This window comes from Lontra canadensis, unplaced genomic scaffold, assembly GCF_010015895.1.
Source record: "Lontra canadensis isolate GAN:19392208 unplaced genomic scaffold, GSC_riverotter_1.0 scaffold2, whole genome shotgun sequence".
NCBI lineage: Eukaryota > Metazoa > Chordata > Mammalia > Carnivora > Mustelidae > Lontra > Lontra canadensis.
In genome coordinates this window covers 13998915-14020972 of record NW_022630996.1, presented here as the reverse complement: position 1 = coordinate 14020972, position 22058 = coordinate 13998915, and the positions used below count along the sequence as shown (strand labels likewise).

The 22058-nt window shown below is 37.9% G+C and overlaps 1 protein-coding gene across 2 annotated transcripts in view; it reads left to right on the top strand.

The window, feature by feature from the left end:
• The window catches only part of MKLN1 (muskelin 1), a 323612-nt gene extending 301988 nt beyond the window's left edge, over window positions 1-21624 (top strand). For both annotated transcript variants that reach the window (XM_032869094.1, XM_032869086.1), the window contains 3 exons: window positions 1692-1794; window positions 10498-10552; window positions 20986-21624. In XM_032869094.1, the coding sequence (XP_032724985.1) occupies window positions 1692-1794; window positions 10498-10552; window positions 20986-21107 (280 nt within the window). In that variant the 3' untranslated portion in view covers window positions 21108-21624. The remainder of the gene's footprint in view (window positions 1-1691; window positions 1795-10497; window positions 10553-20985) is intronic.
• Window positions 21625-22058: the final 434 nt, after the last annotated feature.

Here is a 22058-nt window from a genome sequence, read left to right as displayed (position 1 = left end):
GTGTCTTGGAACAATTCTGCTAGCAAGGAATCACTGTAGTAGCTTTCCTTGTAACTGAGCCTCTGTCTTTCTTCTTCTTACCTGCTTCTCCTATTCTACTGACTACTACAAATTCTGTTTTCCCTCAACCTCATTGCTTCTAAGGACAGACAGACAGATAGGTACATATGGCTTTGTAAATAAGTAGGTAGATAGGAAGAAAGGAAAGAAAAGAGGGATAGGAAGGGAAGGAATCTACCTACTATCTCATGTCTTCTGTTTACTGACTTCTGTGTTTTGTGTGCCTTTTATGTCCTTGTGTATCTCATTCAGATTCTCTAAGAGAGTATCTTCTTAGAGAGGGCTCCCTGGGAAGAGTATCCCTATTGGGAATAATTCTGCCAGGCTACTTTATAAACTGCTGATCAAGCTTGAGAAGATTGCTTTTGTCTCAGGTACCCAAACTGGTCTACCATTTTGGACAAGATGGTAGAGTAACATGACCTCTGCCTAAGGAGCTCTCTCATCTGAGGGCTTGAAGACTAGCTGACAGTCACGGTACTATTTGATACAATAGAGCTGTAATGTTTTGCTAGTCTTTGCCCTGCTTAAAATACAGGTACTCTATCTCTGAGATTAGCTCTAAAGACAGGAAATTATTGATGCCATCAGCCTGAACACCATTGTGGAAGAAGGCTCATTATTTTCCTTTCCCAAGTGAAATTAAATGTCCTCTTTTCTGTCTCTCTGTACAATATTTTCAAAAGCATACCAGCTTATTACAAATAAATCCATATATAATTATGCCATAACAAAAGATTTAAATAGATAAATAGTCTCAAGCAGACTTTTCCTGTTAGGGAACTAACTCATTGTTTCCTTTTCAGCTTTGGAATCAGATGGATCTGCATTTGATTCTACTACTGCCACTTTTTAGCTCTTATCTTAGCCAAGTTCATTGTCTGAGCCTCAGTTTCTCGTCTTTTTTTTTTTTTTTTAAATGATGATAAAACTTACTGTCATCAGAGTGGGGGTAAATGAAGTGATATATGTAAAATACTCAATGCAATGTCTACATTGCATTGTCTCAATTACATTGTCTCAATGCAATGTCTACCACAAGACATGCTTGATAAGTGGTTGCTGCAGTTGTTATTATTGACTGAGACAGGAAATAATATTATTAAAAATATTTAATAATTTTAAAATACATATATTTTCAATCACTGTTAGTGGTACCCTGGAAAAGAAACTATACTCATTTCTGCTTCTGAGTACCCTGTTAGGCACCTCTGGTGGATTGTATATTGCACAGATCCAACCAGGTGTTTTTATTTTAGCTCTACGTGTTTTTTATGAAACATATTTGGCTCTTTTGCAGTTTTGTTATGTAAAATATTTGACATGTTCACTATGTTTCATAGTAGATTTAATCTTATCTTGTAGTTCTAAGAGGAGGGTAGGAAGTGCTCCTCCCCGGTCCCTAGCATCGTGACTGCCTGTGCCCACCTGGCATTACCAGTATATCCCTGGGGACTCCGCAGCTACACTGTCTCCATGGCAATGTTCGTCCTTCTGGAGTCCCAGACACGGGTTCTTGTTAGATATCCATGTGACTCCTCAGACACAGAGTATTCCACTCCAGGTCTGAATGACATTTCTGTGTTTTCCCATAACTCCAGACAATTATTATTCTTGTTTGCATTTTCTAGGTTTGAAGAAAAGGCCCAAATGGATCCCCTTAGTGCTTTGAAGTATTTACAAAACGATCTTTATATAACCGTGGATCATTCAGACCCAGAAGAGACAAAAGAGGTAAAGGTGGTAATAAACTTCAGAAAGTGAACGTTAAAAAAAAAAAAAAAGTCTTTTTAACTTGCTGATTTTTCTCTTAGATGTTTAAAGGATGATGAGGAAAATAATGACACTAATAATTTTTAAAGTAGCACAGAGCAGATGAAATAAAAATTGAGTAGGCTTACTAAAGCCCTTGATCCATTAAGAAAAGGATTCTCAGGTTTAAGGTTTTAACTTAGACATTAGTTTTGTGTGTTGGGAAGGAAGTAGAAATTTTTACTTCCATAGTCCCATGCTTATCTCTCTTAAAGATTGCATAATGGCTCAATATAAACTTTTCTGTTGATACTCCAAAATCCTGTAAGAGAAAAAAGAAAACTCTCCTCTTTTGTAAGAAGAAAGTGAAGAGAGGTTAGTGAGAGTAGAATCCCTGTTACCTTGATATTATATGATTGTCGTAGCAGGATAGTTCAACTACAGTCTACTGACTTCTTTTATCCGGTGTCCCTAACCTTGAGAAATGAGTAGCAGATCGTTACTTTTAAGGGTTTTGAGGAGATGTCATGTTTTAGGGCATACCTGGTTATCTGCAGTGTGTGTGTGAACACACCTGCAGTGTTTCATGGTCTTACAGCTGGTCTTCCTCGTCACCGCTGAGATTCCTTCTGTCACTTTTAACTTTCGCCAAACATCCTTGTTCATAGTTCATTTAGCAACATCTGGAACTGCAATCCATTTTACCTTCCACTCACAGAACTGGTGCTGATGATACCATCTATTTCCCTGTTCTCAGTTGCTTTGCTTTGGCTTTGCAATAGCAACATCAAGCAGTGCTTTTTTCTTGTTCAGCAGTGACACAGGTTTCAGATTTAATGTTAGATCACTTTCAGGTACCGGGTTCATTGTACTTTCAAGTAGTAGAGCCTGCATGCCCTTGGCCCCAAAACAAAGAGATTCTCTTTCATAGTTGCCTACTGTGAAAATAAGTCTGATTGCACTTTGTCAGTATTAGTTAAAACCCTTCTCTAGGTGAAGAATCAGAACACGCTCTAGAACCCCCCAGAAGGGGGGACAGTTAATTGTCTCTCCTTGAGTCTTCAGTCAGTTCATGATACTATTTGAAATGGGGGAATTATCAGAGTTCAGCCAAGTAGCAGAATATGTTTGGTTTCAGCTGTTACGGCTTATAACTAAAACATAATTGTGAAGAGTCTATTAATGACCATGCATTTGAAAGTTATAAATAGATTTCCTTGTGTTTTCTCCATAGTCTATCTAAAATGGCTGTCACCTGGGAACATTCATTTTTCTCTTATTTTTTAAAACCAAACCAAAACAAAATATTGCAAAGTAAATAAATTCAGCTGTGTGAACTGCAAGTAGGCCAAAGAAAACAGACAGTTTGTTCTTAAAGCTAAGCTAATGGGAAAAACCGGGACAGGGAGGTATCTCAAGTTCAAAGGAGCCATTTTTTAAATTTTGGTAACGGGTTTCTCCTTTTCTCCTTTCCTCGGTAGTTTGAAATTGTGATTTTGTATGCCACAGACTTACGTTTTTTTAAAAGTGGAAAGCTTTTTAAAAGCGTTATCTGTTAAGAGCTGTTTAACCCTAACAGAGGTTAGTTACAGTGGTACCATGCACGTGTGTCAGTGTCGGAATTGCTCTAGAGACTTTCTGAGGACAGTACCCTCGCCCTTAGATTCTCCTGTCTGCTCTTATGGAACAGAAAACACTCCTGACATTGAGGATTACTGCTTCATAAGAGTATTATTTTGTTTAAAAATGTGTAAATGGATTTTGTTTTGAGAAAAGAAATCCTTTGGTGACAGTTCTAGGATACATACTTAGCATATTTCTCAGTAGTAAGGCATATAGAGCTTCACTTTCCTTATATTATTCCACTTATCAAAAAAGACCTTACTGTTGTTTTCTGTGGAAGCTTGTTTTTGTTCTCTCTGTATATTTTTAACAAAATTTTTTATTATGTTAGTGATTGTATTAGCAACGAGAAGTAGTTTTTAGATTTTTCTCGTTTTTGGGAGGCTGATGACAATCATCATTATGCCTGTTGTTGGGAAAAGTGATGGTGGACTACCAGCTGTATACCAAATAATGATTCTTTGCTTTCCTTCAGTCTCCAGAACATGGATTCTAAATTGGCAATGAGCTGCTGATAAACCTTATGAAAATGGTATTTTTTTCTAGAAAAGGCCTGAGAGAAGGTTGCCTAAATTAATTCTGTTTTCAGAGAAGATTCTATAATAGAGAAGGAATGAGAAAAACAAGTTTTGAGCCAGTATTGCACATTTTGTATTAATTACATTTCTGCTGAGCTTCCAAAGTACTGGTGTCATTCATTTAACAGATGTGTATTGAGTCCCTACAGTATGCCAGGCATTCTTCTAGGCACAGGAAATGTATTGGTGAACCAAGCAAAATACCTACCTGGGTGGTACTTAACTACTAGTGGTGAGAGATGATAAACTTAATAAATAAGCAAATTATGAAGTACGTTAGTAATGATAGGTATTAAGGAAAAATTAAAGAGATAAAAAGGGTAAAGAAAGATCAGAATTAGAAGGGGCAAGAACTGGAGAGTTGCAGTATTAAATAGGATGCTCTTAATAGGTTCATTTAGAAATGAGATGTACGCAGAGACTTGAAGGGTATGAGGAAGTGATGTAAGCAGATAATTTGGGGAAGATAATTCCTGGCAAAGGGAGGGTTAGAACAAAGACCCAAGGGTGGGAGCATCCTGGCTTTGTGTAGGAGAACAGCAAAGAGGCCACTGTGGCTGGAGTAGAGGTAAGAATGACGGCAGTAGTCACAGATGAGGTCAGAGAGGTAAGAGCAAGGATTGGGAGATCAGATTGTGAATGACTTCGTAAGTCAGTGTTAGGACTTTGGTTTTCACTCTGAATGAATTAGGAGCCAGGGTGGGGTATTGTGCAGAGGAGTGATGTGATCTGCTTTCTGTCTTACCTGACTTAAGATCACTAAGCTCTAAGATCACTCTGACTGCTGTATTGAGAACAGACTAAAGGAGCGTAAGAATGGAGGCAGAGAGACCTCTAAGGGAGATGGTAGAAATTGAAGCAAGGGATTATTGCAGTGCACACCAACATATCAGCAGTAGAAATAGAGGCAAAGTAGACCATATTCTCAATATATATTAAAGGTAGAACCAACAATGGGAATGCAAACTGGCGCAGCCGCTACAGAAAACAGTAGGGAGGTTCCTCAAAAAGTTAAAAATAGAACTACCACACAATCCAGCAATGGCACTACTAGATGTTTACCCAAAGAATCCAAAAACACTAATTCAGAGGGATAGGTGTACTTTGATGTTTATAGCAGCATTATCTACAATAGCCAAATTATGGAAATAGTCCAAGTAGCCATCAGTTCACACACACACACACACACACACACACACACAATTGAATATTACTCAGCCATTAAAAAAGAATGAAATCTTGTCATTTGCTACAGTATGGATGGAGCCAGAGAGCATTATGCTAAATGAAATAAGTCAGAGAAAAATACCATATGTTTTCACTCGTGTGTGGAATTTAAGAAACAAAACAAATGAGCAAAAAGGGGGAAAAATAAGAGGCAAACCAAGAAACAGACTTTTTAAAGTATTCTCTATACCTAACGTGGGTCTCAAACCTGCAGCCCCAGCTCCAGAGTCACACACTCTACCAACTGAGCCAGCAGGTGCCCCAGCAGACTTAACTATAGAGAACAAACTGATGGTTACAGGAGGTGTGGGGAAGGGAGTTAAATAGGTGATGGGAATGAAGGAATGCACTTGTGATGAGCACTGAGTGGTGTATGGGAGTGCAGCACTACTATATTGTACATCTGAAACTAATATTATACTGTGTGTTAACTAACTGGAATTTAAATTAAAACTTAAAAAAGTAAAACCAATGGAATTTTATGATCAGTTAGATGTAGGGTTTGAAAGAAATGACTCCAGAGTTACTAGCGTTAGTAGATGGCGTTAATATCAACTGAAAATAGAAGCCTCTGGGTAGACCCAGGGCTCCTGATTGGGATCAGGAGTTTAATGTTGGATATCTCCAGTTTGAGGTGCCTTGGAACAGCCAGCATTTACACGTTGAGGTGATAGTTGATTATTCATATCTGACTTTATTCAGATTGTGTAATATCACTTAGTACCTATTAAAATCCTAGGCCAGTACATATCAGTTCTGCTTAATAAGATCATTAAAATAATAGTTTTCGGCCTATCCTTTTTATGTAGAACCAATGGGTTTATCTTTCACCTTAGAGTTCAGAAAAGAAGGGGCATCTGGGTGGCTCAGTTGGTTAAGCAACTGCTCAAGTCAGCTCAGGTCATGATCCTGGAGTCCCAGGATCAAGTCCCACATTGGGGTCCCCACTCAGCGGGGCATCTGCTTCTCCCTCTGACCCTCCCCCCTCTCGTACTCTCTATCTCATTCTCTCTCTGTTTCAGATAAATAAATGCAGTATTTAAAAAAAAAAGTCAGAAAACAGGAACAAATTAACCCTCAAATAAGTAGAAGATAGGAAATCAGTGAAATAGGAAATAATAGAAAAACATTTAAAAAGGGAGAAGTTGGTTCTTTGAAAAGGTGAATAAAATAGCAAGACTTACAAAGAAAAAAAAATAGTGAAAATAGCATCATTATGGACCCTATATACATAAAAAGGGAATGAACTATTATGAACAACTGTCAACAAATTCAGCAACTTGATGAAATGGATCAATTCCTTAGAAGACACAACAAAACAGACATAGGAAGAATCAGAAAATCTTAACTCCATATCAACTACAGACATAGATTGAATTTATAATTGAAAACTTTGTCCCGGGGCACCTGGGTGGCTCAGTGGGTTAAAGCCTCTGCCTTCAGCTCAGGTCATGATCTCAGGATCCTAGGATCAAGCCCCACATCGGGATCTCTGCTCAGCGGGGAGCCTGCTTCCCTTCCTCTGTCTGCCTGCCTCTCTGCCTACTTGTGATCTCTGTCAAATAAATAAAATCTTTTATTTTTTTATTTTTTTTAAAGATTTTATTTATTTGTTTGAGAGAGAGACAGTGAGAGACAGCATGAGTGAGGAGAAGGTCAGAGGGAGATGCAGACTCCCCATGGAGCTGGGAGCCCGATGCGGGACTCAATCCCGGGACTCCAGGATCATGACCTGAGCTGAAGGCAGTTGCTTAACCAACTGAGCCACCCAGGCACCCAGTTGGTTAAATAAAATCTTTAAAAAAAAAAAAGAAAGAAAGAAAGAAAAGAAAACTTTGTCACAAAGAAAACTATAGTTGTAAATGGCTTTCTCAGTAAATTCAGTCAATATTTAAGGAAGTAAAAATAGCAACTCTTCATAGATTCTGAGAAACCAGAGGAAGACAGAACACTTTCTGAATTCTGTTATGAAGCAGGTTGACTCTGATATTAAAAACCCAACAAAAACATTATAAGCAGAGAAAATTACAGACCTCTTGTGAATGAAGATGCAAAATTCTTAATAAAATTTTAGCTAATTGAATCCAGCAATATATAAAAAGGTTAATGCACAATGACCAAGTGAGGGTTTATTCTAGGGATATAAGGTTGGTTTAACATTTGAAAATCAGTCATTCCCCACCCTGACAGAATAAAGAAGGAAAACCACAGATCATCTCAGTAAGTGAAGAATAAGCATTTGACAGGATTCAAAACCCATTAGTGATTAAAAAAAAAAATTCTTAGCAAACTAGAAATGAAAGAAACTTCTTAAATGTCATAAAGGGCATCTATGAAAAACATAACTAGTACTATACTTAATTGTAAAACATTTTCCTTAAAGATTATGACAAGGAGTGTCAGTAGACACCCTCTGTTCGGCATTGTGCCAGAAGTTGTAGCTAATGCAATAATAAAAAGAAATAGTATATGGAATGGAAAGGAGAAAGGAAAATTGGGTGTAGAGTACATTATTGTGTCCATGGAAAACCCCATGCAATCTACAGAGCAATAATACTAAGATAAGTGAATTAAAGCAAGATTACAGAATACAAGGTCAGTAGAAAAAAAAAATTTATATTAGCAGTGAACAATTTAAAAATGAAAATTTTAAACCTGTTTATATATTTTTTTTTTAAGATTTTATTTATTTATTTGACAGACAGAGATCACAAGTAGGCAGAGAGGCAGGCAGAGAGAGAGAGAGAGAGGAGGAAGCAGGCTCCCCGCAGAGCAGAGAGCCCGATGCGGGGCTCGATCCCAGGACCCTGGGATCATGACCCGAGCCGAAGGCAGAGGCTTTAACCCACTGAGCCACCCAGGCGCCCCTAAACCTGTTTATATTAATGCCAAAATAAATATGTAGGACTAAATCTATTGTAAGAAATTAAAGAAGACCTAAATAAATGGAGAGGGATCACATTTATGGATTGAAAGATTAAGGATTATTAAGATGCCCATTCTCCCCAGATTGGTTTGTTTTTTTTTTTTTTAAGATTTTATTTATTGGGACACCTGGGTGGCTCAGTGGGTTAAGCCTCTGCCTTTGGCTCAGGTGGTGGTCTCAGGGTCCTGGGATTGAGTCCCATATCAGGCACTCTGCTCAGCAGGGAGCCTGCTTCCCCCTGCCTCTCTGCCTACTGGTATGATCTCTCTCTCTCTCTCTCTCTCTGTCAAATAAATAAATAATCTTTTAAGAATTATTTTATTTATTTATTTGACAGAGGTCACAAGTAGGCAGAGAGGCAGGCAGAGGGAGAGGGTGAAGCAGGCCTCCCGCTGAGCAGAGAACCTGATGCGGGGCTCAGTCCCAGAACCCTGAGATCATGACCCACGCTGAAGGCAGAGGCTTAACCCACTGAGCCACCCAGGCGCCCCCCCCACCAGATTGGTTTTTACTTTAATGCAGTCCCTATCAATATTAAGGCAAGTTTGGATTTCTTTGTTGTTGTTGAAAAAAATAGGCAAACCGATTATAAAATTTATATAGAAAAGCAGAGGCCCTAGACTAGTCAAAACTCCTGAAAACAGAAAAACAAAGCTAGAGGTTTCATACTACTTGATTTTAGGATTCTGTATAAGCCACAGTTATCAAGGCATTGTGGTCCTGGCTTAAGGATAGGTCAGTAGAACAGAACAGAGTTCAGAAGTAGAACCACATTGATGTGGTCAGGTTTGTTTGTTTGTTTGTTTGTTTGTTTTGGCCAGGATGCCAAGTCTGTTGGGGACTTGGTAGTCTTTTTAACAAACGGTGCTGTTATCTCAACCCCTGTCTTACTCTTTACACAAAAACTAATTTAAGATGGGCCTAAATATAAAATCTGAAACAGTAAAGCTTCAAGAAGTATAACCTTGGGATAGACAGAGATTTCTTGGACATGACACAAAGGCAGTAGCCATAAAAGAAAAAAATACGCGGGTGCCTGGGTCGGAAGTCAGTGATGTGCCTTACTCTTGATTTGAGCTCACGTCATGACCTGGGGGTTGTGAGATTGAGCCCTGGGTTGGGCTCTGCACTGGGCATGGAGCCTGCTCGGGATTCTCTCTCTTTGTCCCTCTTCCCCTTTCCTCCTGCCTCCTACCCTGCCACATGCAGTATCTCTCAAATAAATAAATAAATCTTTAAAAAAAAAAGAAGAGATCTTGATAAGTTCAGATTTCAACAGAAGTAAAATTTCATAAAAGACTTTAGAAAAATAGACAAGCCAGACTAAAATAATACTTGCAGTAGATATATATGATAGAGGACTAATACCCAGAATATTTAAAAAAACAACAACAACCAGAAACCCATGGATTTTAAATTCTTCCTCTTGTTCCCTCTTTTCCTAACTTTTTTTTTTTTTAAGATTTTATTTATTTGACAGAGGGAGAGATCACAAGTAGGCAGAGAGGCAGGCAGAGAGTGAGGGGGAAGCAGGCTCCCTGCTGAGGCTCCCTCTTTTCCTAACTCTAGCTCGGATAATTCCTTTAGGATATTTGTCCAGTTTCTGACCTTCAAAAGACCATTCACCAGGGCTTAACGAACACTAACGTGGGGCACCTGGGTGGCTCAGCTGGTTAAGTGTCTGCCTTTGGCTCAGGTCCTGACCCGGGGGTCCTGGAATCAGGTCCCGCATCAGGCTCCTTGCTCAGCAGGGAGCCTGCTTCTCCCTCTGCCTGCTGCCCCCGCTGCTTGGGCTCTCTCTCTGGCAAACAAATCAATAAAATCTTTAAATTAAAAAAATATATATTAATGTGATTGATAACCTGAAATTTTAAAGGCTGGAAGCACAGGTATAAAATACATCTTGAGGAATCAGTGGTATCAACACTTAGGCCTTACAGAGCACTAAGTAATTCCATTGAGATTCTACTCATTGGTCTACTCTCTTCCTTTAATTTACCTGTTTTGCAGCATCCTCATTCAAGATAAAGATAAATAGTTCTCCAAATTAAGTATCATAGTTCTAAATACTTTCAATTTCAGTTGATCTCTTGTTTGTTCACAGTACATTAATACATTTCAAAAATAAAATAATTCCAAGATTTGGTCTAGTATTTGGAAAGCAGTCCAGTAGAAGAATCAGCATATTCTTTAATCTAAATGTAGTGTTCTTCTTGCTATTATTTGGTGACTCAGGCAGCACATGTGCAGAGACATACAGTGGCTAGTAAGTGATGTTATTTTTCTCTAATGTGCTTAGCCAGCTAATTTGCTTCTATTTTTCTTCTACAGTTCCAGCTCCTAGCTTCAGCTCTGTTCAAATCTGGTTCAGATTTTACAGCTCTAGGTAAGTATTCCAGCATAGTTTATCCAGCTTAGATACCCTTGCATTTGGGGAATTGGGTTTTGGTTGCTTTTAAATGAAACATCAGGTGAGATGTTCAGCTAAACAAATGGTGCAAGTTTCAAGGTAGGGAGCAGATTTTCTAATGACCTGCTAGAAAGTTACTTTCCATGCATCAGTCACCAGTTCATGGGTTAGTTTGCAGTTCCTGTTACACCAGTTGCTGGGTTATTATGCAAACGGAAGGCAGTAGAAGCATGATCCAAATAAATTAACTTGTATAGCATTGTTTTGGAATATAGGCTGTAAATTACTGATACACTTACTATGAGGTAGCACTTCTTGGTTTAATGACTTTTCCTCTCAGTTTGTCCTTTGTGGAATTGTATGAGATCAATGGATTGTTGATGGGGTAGGCAGTGAAAAAAATGTTTTGAGATCTAAGAAAATGCCTTATCTCTTTCCTGAAAATGGGAATTTATGAGTGTTATTATCTTAATTGTTTAACAAATATTCTACTTGAAACTCAAGTGTTTCTTAGACACCCCATATAGGGGCATCAGTCGTCATTTAGGAATACTCTCATTTGCTATTAATGAATTATTAAAGTAAGCTAGACTGTAGTGAAGTGGGGAATCTGTAGAAGTTCCACCATCCAGAGCTTTATTCAAGTCAACTTTTAAGAATCTTTTCATTAGGATAAGTCATTATGATAGCTTTACTTTTTCAACAAGATTGTAGGTTTTTGAAGTATGGGTATTTCCAGCTTCCCTCTTCTCATCATAAAATACAGTCCCACAGTGAATGCTTATTAATTCCATTGATGCCAGTGCTATTATTGTTTGCCTTAGAAATGGGCAGTAATATTGAAATTTTCCAGTATATGTAATATAGATACTATTCTTTATCTCTGGAATAAAATAACATTTTGGAATATTGATTTAATTTTTTCATTGTTTGTCCTTTCGTCTCCTAAAGGTAAACCATACCTCAAAGGAAAAAAACAGCATATATAATTCTGTTTTTCAGTGGGGTGGGAAAGAATAGGAATTTTCGTTGGGGTCTTGCCCTTTCTTGCTCCATAACCAGTAATTAAGGCTTCTCCACTGATCTAGGCAACTTTAGTCCTAATTCCAGAATACTTAGGATTCCACAGGGCAGGACTGAGCAGGCTGCTATAAAACATAGGTTCTCTGAAAATTCAGATAATCATTTACCATGATTCCATACACGAAGATGTTTTGAGGCTAATAAAGATCTTAACCTTATGATGGAGAACCTACATATAAGTAAGCATTATTTTAGAAAGTCCATACCCTTGTGAATCTCATCATTTGAAACAGATTTAGTGATACATGAATTAGGTCCCTGGCACATAGAAATTCTGTTAGAATAAACATGTGCCTTGTTACGTGTGGATACCAAAGCCCAGAGCCGTTACCTTTATTTTTTTGGTGGGCAGCACTGCAGTCTCCCCGGCTGACTTGTATTTAGCCGCCAGAACAAGAATTTCTCAGCAGTTACTTAAATATGTGAGGCTGGTGTCAGCAGACATTTTACCTTTAACTTAACTCTCTTCTTTGGTCTCTGTCCTATTCACTGCCAGCTAATATATTTTATCAGGAACAGTTTGTTTTGCTTGGATTGCAAGCAAACCTCAGAGAACAATACAAACAATAGGAAAAAATACAAAAAGAAAATTCCTACGGGGTTTTATTTCCTACCTTGTCTGAAGGGAGGCAGTATCTTTCATAGTTAAGAGATGAGAGTGTAGGAGAGCAGTTAAGAATTAGAATCTATGTTCGGATATCAGCTCTGCCGCTTGCTAATTTCAAAAGTGACTCGAGCAAGTCACCTTTCTAATAATTAATTTCTCCATCTATAAGATGGAGATAATAAGAGTACTTACCTTAAGTTGTTGAGAGAATTAAATGAAATAATTACGGAAAACACTTAGCACAATAAAACAGTAAGTGTTCCATTCACAGTACTATTATTATTATTTCCCTTAAAAATGTAGCTTTGGGGCGCCTGGGTGGCTCAGTCGGTTAAGCGTCCAACTCTTCATTTTGGCTCAGGTCATGATCTCGGGTCATGAGCTTGAGCCCCACATGGGACTCTGTACTCACCAGGGAATCTGCTTCTCTCCCTCTACATCTGCCCCTCCCCCTCCTCCCCCACACCCCGCTAATGCATGTGCATGCACACATGCTCGCTCGCTCTCTGAAATAAACAAACAAATCTTTTTTTAAAAATTGAAACCAAATGGGTCCTTTCATGTATATATGTATACATTTTTTTAAAAGATTTTTCTTTTTTTTTTTTTTTAAGATTTTATTTATTTGACAGAGAGACAGAGAGAGAGGGCACACAAGCAGGGGGAGAAGCAGGCAGAGGGAGAAGCAGGCTCCCTGCTAGGCAAGGAGCCCAATGTGAGGCTCGATCCCAGGACCCTGGGGTCATGACCTGAGCCGAAGGCAGTCGCTTAACGACTGAGCCACCCAAGTGCCCCTAAAGACTTTTATTTTTAAGTAATTTCTACACCCAGTGTGGGGCTTGAACTCACAACCCCAAGATTGAGAGTCACATGCTCTACTGACCGAGCCAGCCAGGTGTCCCTAGATGTATATATTTTTCATGTGCAGATAAACTAAATATTTCATTTTCTAAATTCTCCAAAAATATTTGCCTCCACCAAACTTTCTGACTGACTTCCTCCAGAATTATTTATCTTAACTTCTTACTGAGAATTAAATGAAAGTATTTATTAATGTCCTATGTAATTTAAAGAATTAGGGGCACCTGGGTGGCTCAGTCAGGTGACTGCCTTCAGTTCAGGTCATGTTCCTGGGATCCTGGCATTGACCTCCGTTTGGGGCTCCTCGCTTAGCGGGGATCCGCTTCTCCCTCTCCCTCTGCCTGCTGCCCCCCACCGCTTATGTTCTCTCTCTGTCAAATAAGTAAATAAAATCTTTTTTAAAAGAAGAATTAAAAAGATGGAAAGCGTCTTACAAATAGCTGGCATTATCTTAGTTTTGAAAAATGACTGACTTCAGAGAAAAGCAGCCTCTGGGGATCTTTAAAGCTTCTGGTGGCTCTGGGTTTTAAACTTTTAAACTTGAACTCAGACATTTTGCCAATGTTTAGAGCTGTGTCTTATTTCCAGAAAGTATACACTGGAGCGATTTAAGCATATTTTCAGCAAGGTATGTGACAGGTAGGAAAAATCTAGTCTATAGTACATATTGCCTTTTTTGATCTTCACACCTCTTTTTTAGAAATTTTAGAGTCCAAATATGATGTGAAAAATACAAATTCAGAGAGACATTTAAAACATTTGATGCCTAAAATAGTGCCTTTTATCATTGTGTTGACATTTGTGAATGAGGAGCCCTAAGAATTTTGCAGCATTTGCTATGTCCTTTTAGCCTTTATACTTTATATCCACTTCCTTCAGCCTTTTGTCTGTAGCCCATATGTTTATAGGTACTTTTGTATAACAGAAAGTTTATTATTAGCAATAGAAAGATCAACAAACTTGTATCCAGGAGAAAAATGAGAATTCTTGCTATTTCTTCTTAACTGTAAATAGGAAACTTTACCTAGTCTGTATAAGATATTAAGTTAAAAGTATATTCCTAGGGACACCTGGGTATACAGTCGGTTAAGTATCCTACTTTTGGTTTTGCCTCAGGTGCTGATCTTAGGGTGAGATTGAGCCCGGTGTCAGGCTTCTTGCTCAGCGTGGGGTCTGCTTTAGATTCTCTCTCCCTCTTCCTTTGCCTCTCCTGCTTACTCTCTCTCTCTCTCTCAAATAAATAAATCTTGGAGGAAAAAAATAAATAAAAGAAGGGGCGCCTGGGTGACTTAGTCGGTTAAGTGTCTGGGGATCCTGGGATAGAGTCCCGCGTTGGGCTCTCCCTCTCTCTAATAAATAAAATAAAATATTAAAATATATATGTGTGTGTGTATATATATGTATGTATGTGTGTGTGTGTGTGTGTGTATATATATATATGTTCCTAACAGGTCACTTTTCTTTTTAGAGTTATCATCTCTGATTGTAGTAGTGATAAAGCAATAGATAGCTGGTATTTATTGAGCACTTAACTATGGGGCCAGGTACTATTTTAAGTACTGTACAGGTTTTAACTCATTTCATCTCCATAATAATCCTATGAAGTAGTTAGTATTATGATCCCCTTTATATAGGAAGAAACGGGGACACAGAGAAGCTTAGGTAACTTGCCCAGGAGTAATACTAATGAATGGCGAGACTAGGATACAGAATATAATCCTATGGCTTCAGAGCTCACACTCTAAACCAACTATACTACTTCTCACTGAGCTTTAACCAGTGTCTGCTACTCTGAGTGATTAGTTCCTCATTCCATTTTATGATGAAAATGAAGTGAGAGAAACACAGATTAGGAGTATGAGATTTAGAATCTACATTACCGTTTTTTTGTCCTAGCTCTGCCGTTTAATTAGTCATGTTACTGTTGATGGGTTTCTTACTGCATACCCCTTTTTAATATTTTTTTTTTTTAAAACTTTGAGTACAGATAAAGTTTAAAGTTCTCCTTGAACAGCTTTCTTCAATCTCTGTCTCTTCTCAAGTGTAATCGTTCATATCGGGCAGATTTTTACATACACATACAACTATATACACAGACCTACAAATACAGTGATTCTCCTTATTTACAGTAGTTATGTTCTATAAAGTCGTAAGAATTACTGAATTAGTGAATACTAAACCATTTCTCCTATGGGACATACAGAGTTAGGTTCTTTATATAATTGATTAACGTTGCACAACGCTTATCAAACACATATATTTTCTCCATAAGGCACATCATGGCCTTAGGAACACTAGATAACACTTCAGCACTATGCTTGGGCACCTTTTTAATAAAGCAGTGAAGTCACAACAAAAAGCACAAAAAATAAAAGGCCAGTGGATTTGAAAAGGACACTTGTTTATAGTGTGAGAGGTGGTAAAAGAAGACAGATCATCACCCAGTTCACCCTTAGCTGACAGCATCTGCCTGTGCTCATTCAAATGTTTGCTGCTCTCCACATGTCCGTGAATGACCACATATTGCCACAAGTACTGATTTGGGGGTTACAGGTACGTTTTAGTGGGCAGGCAAATGCACATATAAGGAATCTGCGTAATAAAGATGGACTGTACCTACACACAGACACACACAGACATATACTTTTGTGTGTTCTGGTTTTATTTATTACACAGTGTAAAATACGTATTCTACAACATAACATTTTAAAATTAATGATGTGGCTTAGAGATGTTTGCAAGAAACTATACTAGATCTATTGTATTCTTACTAAGTAATACATGGTATTCCATAATAAGATCTGCCATAATTTAAACATTCATCTAATAATAGTGTGAATTTCAATTTTCTCATTGGTAAATGGTAAATAAAAGTAAAACATACTCAGATGGTAACCACACTTAACCATGGGGAGCATTGAGTTATGTATAGATTTCTCAAGTCAAAATCAATATGTTATTTACCTGAAAGTAATATAATACTGTATGTCAATTATATATATTGAGATATATATAAGAGAAAAAAAATTAAGTCAAAAAATAATTAGACATGTTCTCTTAAGGGGTAAGTGAACTTGGCACACTGCCTACAATTTAAGCCCTCAGTGAATATTAGTTAATAAAAATAAATAAATGGGTTTTGGAGTCAGATAGACACAGGTTCACATTCCATTCTCTTCCTGCCCCAACTGTGAGATCTTACAAAGACTGAATATCCCTAAGTTGTCTCATCTGAAAGAGTTTATGATAACTTCTTCGTTATTTTTTTATAAGAATGAAATGTGGTCAGGGACACCTGGGTGGCTCAGTGTGTTAAGCTCTGCCTTCAGCTCAGGTCATGATCCCAGGATCCTGGGATCAAGTCCCACATTGGCCTCCTTGCTCAGCCAGGAGCCTGCTTCTTCCTGTGCCTGCCACTCCCCCCTGCTTCTGTGCTCACTCACTCTCTCTGACAAATAAATAAATCTTAAAAAAAAAAAAAAAAAGAATGAATGAAATGTCATATATAAAGTACCTAGGATAGAGTAGGAACTCAGCGTTTCCCTCCCTCTTAAATTATGTAATCTCATAAAAATATATTAACTTTGTTCAATGTTACTTCATTAGGATACGTAGGTACTTCATTAGTAACATATTAGTAATACATAGGTATTACTTCATTAGAGTAATATATCAGAATCAATATCTTCTCTTAAAAATAAAACCTGTTACGACAATTTTACAAATACAGAAAGTAAAACAAGGGGGAAACCCCTAAAGTTGACTACAGTTGGTTATATTGCCACACAGTAGGGGGAAAAAAGAGAGTAACCTTTCCAGTACAATACTATAATGCTTAGACTATACTTTTAGATATATTCAGAGACAATAAAAGTAAAGAAATGTCTATTTTTTTTGTTGGTCGTGGTATGGGTATAGTAATTCTGGAACATGTTTTGTGTGTATTTTACGTTGAACAAATGAGTAAATATGGTGTATAGAGATCAATTTTCCTAGTGGGAGAAAGGAGATACTATAAATAGGGAATGGGATTAAGGAGAGGAAGAATCCTGTAGAGTTCTAAAAAACACGGAATCATCAGTAAAATCACAAATTCATAATTCTGCTTTTAAAAAAGCTGTGTATAATATGTGTGCACGTATATGTACATGTCTAGAAACACCACCACCCTTGGCAATTAACGCAACTGATCTTAGTCCTAAATGTCACTCACCACTAAAAGGAATTAGGGCTCCTTAAAAAAATGGCTGATTCCAGAGCTGTGTAAAGATGAGCTTGGATATCTTGCTCTGCTAGGAAATAAGGAAGTACTCAAAAATTAATGGGAACATTAAAAAAGACACAGAAACAAGCTCAAAAGAGCTCTTGCTGGCCAAAACTGGGACAATGTGAGTATTAAAATGAATAATTATGGTAATAAATACGATATATTGAACAAAAAAAGGATCTGAGTACATAGTCATGCAAACAAATAAAATGGAGGAAAAAAGAGAAGCTCTTCAGCGTCAGTCAACAAAGGCAGAAGGAATTGTAGAATTAGGAAAACACTATCAGTGTTTTGTTTTGTTTTTTAGCAAAATATAATTGTTTCAGCAAGAATCATCAGTGAAGGCGAATATTTTTGGGTTCAGGTCTGTCAGGGAACAGGAAATTCACAGTTTCAGGCTGTTCTTATCAATATTTTACTAATTGCTGGGGGCGCCTGGGTGACAGTCATGGAGCGTCTGACTCTCTTGATCACAGGTCTTAATCTCAGGGTTGTGAGGTAGAGCCACATGTTGGATAAGGAGCCTACTTAAAAAAAATGTTTTTAAGAAAGTATTTTACTAATTGCAGTGGTAGAAAACAACACCTTCACGCCAGCGAAATCTGGCGGATTCCAGTTTGATCAGGTGATCACGGTTAACATTGGGATAAACTGAGAGCCTGTGCCTCCTGACATGATGCAATGGGAAGGACACAATATCACTTTGGTAGTATTTTTGCCAGAACTGCATAAATTTAATCTGATTCGAGGAAGCAGTCAGACAACCCAAATTCAACACATTCTACAACTACATAACTGCTCTGTACTTCTCAAGGATATCAGTATCATAAAAAACAGAGGCTGAGGGACTATTCCAGGCCAAAGAAAACTAAATACTGGTTGAGTTTTAGATGAATAGGGAAAATAACTATAAAAAAGACTATTGGGACAAAAATGTTAAGTTTCCTAAATTTAATATATAGTGGTTATTTAAGTGATGTTCTTAGGTGAAGTGAACTCAAGTATTTAGGGGTGAAAATGTCTACAATTTACTCCCAAATCATTCTACAAAAAAAGTATGTGTGGGGTACAAACATACAAAGAGAGAATGAGAACACATGTGACAAAATGTTCAGCTTGAGTAATCTAGGTAAGGGTGTATGAGTCTTCGTTGTACTATTCTTGAAATGCTTCTAGGAGTTTGAAATTTTTCAAAATTTTAGAAAACTCTGAAAGCATAAAATAGAAAAAAATAATCTCATCATTCAGAGATAACATTTGTTTACATTTTGGAGTATTTCCTTCCATTCATTTCCATGATAGTTCTTTGTTAAATCTTTTTTTTTTTTTAATATACAATTTTTTTTTTTTTTTTTTTTTTTAAGGTTTTATTTATTTTTTTGTGAGAGAGATCATAGAGGAAGAGGGAGAAGCAGACTCACCAATGAGCAGAGAGCCCAATGTGGGGCTTAATCCCATGACCCCGAGACCATGACCTGAGCTGAAGGCAGACACTTAACCAACTGAGCCACCCAGGCGCCCCTCTTTGTTAAATCTTAAAGCTCCAAAGATGTAAACATTTGCCCTCAAACTTAAAATAATAGTAAAAGAATTTTTTTAATAAAAAGCAATGTTCCTTTCTTGAAACATTGTTTATTTTCCTTCCAGGAAACTGGTATCCTTGGCAATGTTTTGTTGTGTTCATGTTCTTTACAAGAGTAAAAAACAGAATATACCTAAAACTGTATTGTAAGTTGAGTGAACATTGGTCCAGTTCGAAATAATTTTCATTGAATATCAAGACATATATAACTTTCTGGCACTATTTCTGTGTCTTATGGTACTCAGTAGGGCTCTCTTGTCTCAGCCATTTCACGAACAGGGAAATCAAAAAACTACTTTATTATTTTCCTACTTCATATGTACATAAGAAATTTAAAGCAGTTGGGGGCGCCTGGGTGGCTCAGTGGGTTAAAGCCTCTGACTTTGGCTCAGGTCATGATTCCAGGGTACTGGGATCGAGCCCCGCATCAGGCTCTCTGCTCGGCAGGGAGCCTGCTTCCTCCTCTCTCCCTGCCTGCCTCTGCCTACTTGTAACCTCTGTCTATCAAATAAATAAATCTTAAAAAAAAAAAAAAAAAAACTGGATACTTCCAATATATTTAAAAAAAAAGAAAGAAATTTAAAGCAGCTTAAAGCAATATAAACCAGCTGACTAAAGGAAGGAAGCATCTCACTGAATATTCCTTTGGAGGGAATGAACTTGAAAATTAAATGTTTACTAGAGATTAAAGGAGGGGGAAATTCCTTTAGTTCATGGTCCCCACCTTTTAAGAATGTCATCCACTTTCTAATGTTTATCTGGATAAAAAGTAGGTCATTGTTCTATTTCTCACATGATGTGTGCCTGGCAGAGAGCCTGGTGCTTAGTACCATAAATGCATGGCATTTCCTATGTGCCAGGGATGTTCTACGTTACTGTACAGGTATTTCTTTCAGTTCTCCGACACTACTTCCAGCTCTCAGGACCTTAATGATTTTAGACCACCTTCTAAAGAAAGTGATTTTAGTATGTTTTTCATTTTGATTTTATTTTACTTCTTAAGGATTTTATTTATTGGGGCGCCTGGGTGGCTTAGTGGGTTAAAGCCTCTGCCTTTGGCTCGGGTCATGATCCCAGGGTCCTGGGGTCGAGCCCCTCATTGGGCTCTCTACTCAGCAGGGAGCCTGCCTCCCCCTCTCTCTCTGCCTGCCTCTATGCCTACTTGTGATCTCTATCAAATAAATAAATAAAATCTTTTTTTAAAAAAAGATTTTCTGGGTGCCTGGGTGGCTCAGTGGGTTAAAGCCTCTGCCTTCAGCTCAGGTCATGATCTCAGGGTCCTAGTATCAAGCCCCGCCTCGGGCTCTCTGCTCAGCAGGGAGCCTGCTTCCCTTCCTGCCTCTCTGCCTACTTGTGATCTCTGTCTGTCAAATAAATAAATTAAATCTAAAAAAAAAAAAAAAGATTTTATTTATGAGTGAGAGCAGGGGGAGGGTCAGAGGGAGAGGGACAAGCTGACTCTGTGCTGAGCTCTGAGCTCAACGCAGAGTTTGACCCCAGGACCTGTGCCAAAACAAGGGCTAGACATTTAACTGACTGAGCCACCCAGGTGTCCCTGATTTTATTGTATTTTTATTATCAAAAAAATTTTAGTGGCTCAGAAGCATTATAAAGTCAGAAAAAGGTGAAACTGCCTCAGTGGACTAGAAGAGAAAAATGTTTGTAAAGGAAAGAAGAGAAATCATTATTAGTTACTAATGATTGGTTAGCCAGTCATTAGAACAGGGGCTTCTCACATAATTGCATTTACTATGCACAGTATCACTGTGAAGCAAATAAGATTAACACAAATTTACCGCTGTGGAAACAGTTGCAGAAAGGCTGATTAACACCTAAGATCACACCACTGCCAGGTAGTAAAACTGGGTTCACAGCCCATGTCTGTCTGCTTTTAAAATCAGATGAGTTTTTGGTTTTCCCATTATACATTGCTGTTTTTCTCAACTAGCTTCTCTGTTAACATGTTTTAGACACAATGGATGAGTTTCTTTGTATCTCTCCTTTACTAGGCTTTTCCGATGTGGATCACACGTATGCTCAAAGAACTCAGCTCTTTGACACCTTAGTAAATTTCTTTCCTGACAGCATGACTCCTCCTAAAGGCAACCTGGTGGACCTCATCACACTGTAACTGAAGAGTCACTGGACAGCAATGGAGAACAGGAGTCTGCTTTCAGTATTGTGGAGTTCAACTCTGTTGACCGACAATTAGGCTGCAGTGATCGAGGACTGCACCAGAATTTTGAAGGGATCTTTACTGTCACAAGTTTTAACCCTCTTCCTTCATACCCAACCTCAGCCCCTTTCTCCTCATCCCATCCTGAATTAGGTTAATAAAGTGAAATTGGTATACTTTCCATTTAAATATATATATATTTTTTTCTTACTTTAACTTTTAAGAACGAATGAATATAAAAGAAGAAATAATCAGGCAGTTTACCCTTTTCTGATTTTTATTTCATTTTTATAAAATCGGGGCAAATAAGTACTATTAACAGACTCAGTACTCGAAGAATGGGGTTTTGTTGTTGTCGCCTGGTTTGGCCTCCCTTCTTTCTCCTCCTTTCCCACTTCACTTTGCCTCGCATCACACAACTGCTTGTAGGTGGTGTCACTTGTTTACCTCTTCATTCTTAAAAGTATATAGTTCTGTAGGGCAAATGATGTATGTTAAAGTGGTATGTGTGTCTCTGTTGACTAGAGTCTTGTATTACATTAAACAATAGGAGGAACAGAGGGCTCAAATTTATGCTCCTTGTCATAGAACTAAGAAATGAAACCCAAGATTGATCTAGGTACTTATCTGAGATTGGTATATAGTGTTTCTATAATAATATATTTTATAGTGGATATTCCAATAGCTTTGAGTCACAGAAACCTTAAAGGTGAGGAGAATATAGTGCAGAACCTTTAAGAGCCAATATAAAAATGACCAGCAAGAAGATTCCAGTCGTGATTAATATGTTCATTGATGTCTTTATAGCAAATTTTGGAAGAAAATGACTCTTGCCTCTGGTAGAGCTGTGATTCCATTTCTCCTTGTGCTCTTTGTAGCATTTTCACTTGGGAGGGTGGGTTTTTC